The 1,553-nt window shown below is 58.6% G+C and overlaps 1 protein-coding gene across 1 annotated transcript in view; it reads left to right on the top strand.

Moving 5' to 3' along the window:
- The window catches only part of GCSH (glycine cleavage system protein H (aminomethyl carrier)), a 37,492-nt gene extending 36,968 nt beyond the window's left edge, over positions 1-524 (top strand). Inside the window, exon 4 of the mRNA XM_012648176.1 lies at positions 394-524. Within this exon, the coding sequence (XP_012503630.1) occupies positions 394-524 (131 nt within the window). The remainder of the gene's footprint in view (positions 1-393) is intronic.
- The last annotated feature ends 1,029 nt before the right edge of the window (positions 525-1,553 follow it).

Raw genomic sequence — 1,553 nt, 5'->3', positions numbered from 1 at the left:
TACTGTCCCAGTCAAGTGAGGGATGCTGCCATGAAGTTTTGGGCCTTTGAAGTTTGCGCTCGTGGGAAACTAACCAGGGCAGTTCTCAACGCGGGCGGGGGCGACTCTGCCCCTAGGGGTCAGCCGGCAAAATGTGGGGGCATTTTTGGCCGTTTAGCATCTGTTAAGCATCCTAGAAGGCACAGGAGAGTCCCCCACAGAACTAGCGCGCCCAGACGCCGGCGGTACGAGGTTGGAACGGCTGCCTTGGCAGCTGCAGTTCGCGCCTCCAGCCCCACCGTCCCCGTCCCGCCGTTACGGCTAAATGTACCTCTCCGAGGAGCCCTCGGCCTCCAGGAGCTGCGGGGAAGTGCGCCACCGGGTATCCGCGGCCAGCTCGCCCCGCCTCCGCAGTCCGCGACTCCCGCCTCCCGCGCTCGGCTTTGTGGCGCGGGGCGGTGACGTCACTTCCGCTGCGAATCCCGCGGGCCCGCCCCCAGCGCGGCCGTAACCCCGGCAACTGCCAGCCGGCAGCCGCCTCCTAGCGCTAGCCCGCCGGCGGGACTAGGTGGCGCGGGGCCTTCCACGTCGCCCAGCCCCTCATGCGGGTGTGAGAGGCCGCTTCCCCGCGCCCGGGAAAGCCCCCTCGGCCACTGCACAGGCGACAGAGCGAGAGGCCCTGCGCCGTTCGGAAGGAAGCGACTCTCTGACGTGGGGAAGCAAAAGGGACGCGGCAGTGAGGACCTGGGGCAGCACCAAGGTGGGCGGGGCGGCGGGAGGAACCGTTGGGGGCGTGGCTCTTGGTCGTGGGGCGTGGTCAATGGAGGAAGGGGAGGACATTGGTGGGACAAGCGGGGACGTTTTCCCGAATGGGATAGCTGTTGGAAGAAGGGCTTTGTGGCACGGTAGGAACTGCTGGAGGAAGGAGAGGAGCTGGATGAGGAAGAAATGGGACCATGGAAGGAGGGGAAGAGCCTGATGGGGAAACGGGTGGGACCTGCAGGGAGGGGGCGGGGCTGTTGGAGGAGGAGGAGGAGGAGCAGCCAGGTGTGCTTTAGGCGCTGCAGGTGGAGTGTATGTGTTTGGTGACCTACACTTTCCTGGAGACTGAGCTGTGTGAGAGCTGAGAAGACGGGCGTTGCTTTTTATTTTATTCCCAGTGCTAGGCACTTAGTGAATTAGTGTGAGTTGAAAAGGGGGAAGAGTTGAAGACTGGGATTGGAGCAGACCTGGTCTGATCTGGAGGGATGGTTTAGAAACCTTGCTTTTAGGGATCGTTCTATGAATACTTAATCAAAGTTGCTGTGCTCTCTAGGCATGTTATAAGCAAGGCATGAATAACTTAACATGGGAAGATAAGATTTATACGCTTGAAAATGTGAACAAACTGTGCAAGTTGGTGGTGCATGTGCTTAACTTTGAAGCAAAGATTCAACTTGTCCAATGTGTTCCAAAACTATCAGTTCAGTAGGACTTCCAGCAGCATTTTCTTGTGGAAACTATGTTACCAGTGATCAGCATGCCCGGGCTGATCTTCAAAACCTATGTAACTGGTTCATATGAATGACGATTAG

Source organism: Propithecus coquereli, unplaced genomic scaffold (genome assembly GCF_000956105.1).
Source record: "Propithecus coquereli isolate 6110/MARCELLA unplaced genomic scaffold, Pcoq_1.0 Scaffold280, whole genome shotgun sequence".
Classification (NCBI taxonomy): domain Eukaryota; kingdom Metazoa; phylum Chordata; class Mammalia; order Primates; family Indriidae; genus Propithecus; species Propithecus coquereli.
Note: the sequence above shows the minus strand (reverse complement) of the source record. Positions and strands in the feature narration are given on the sequence as shown.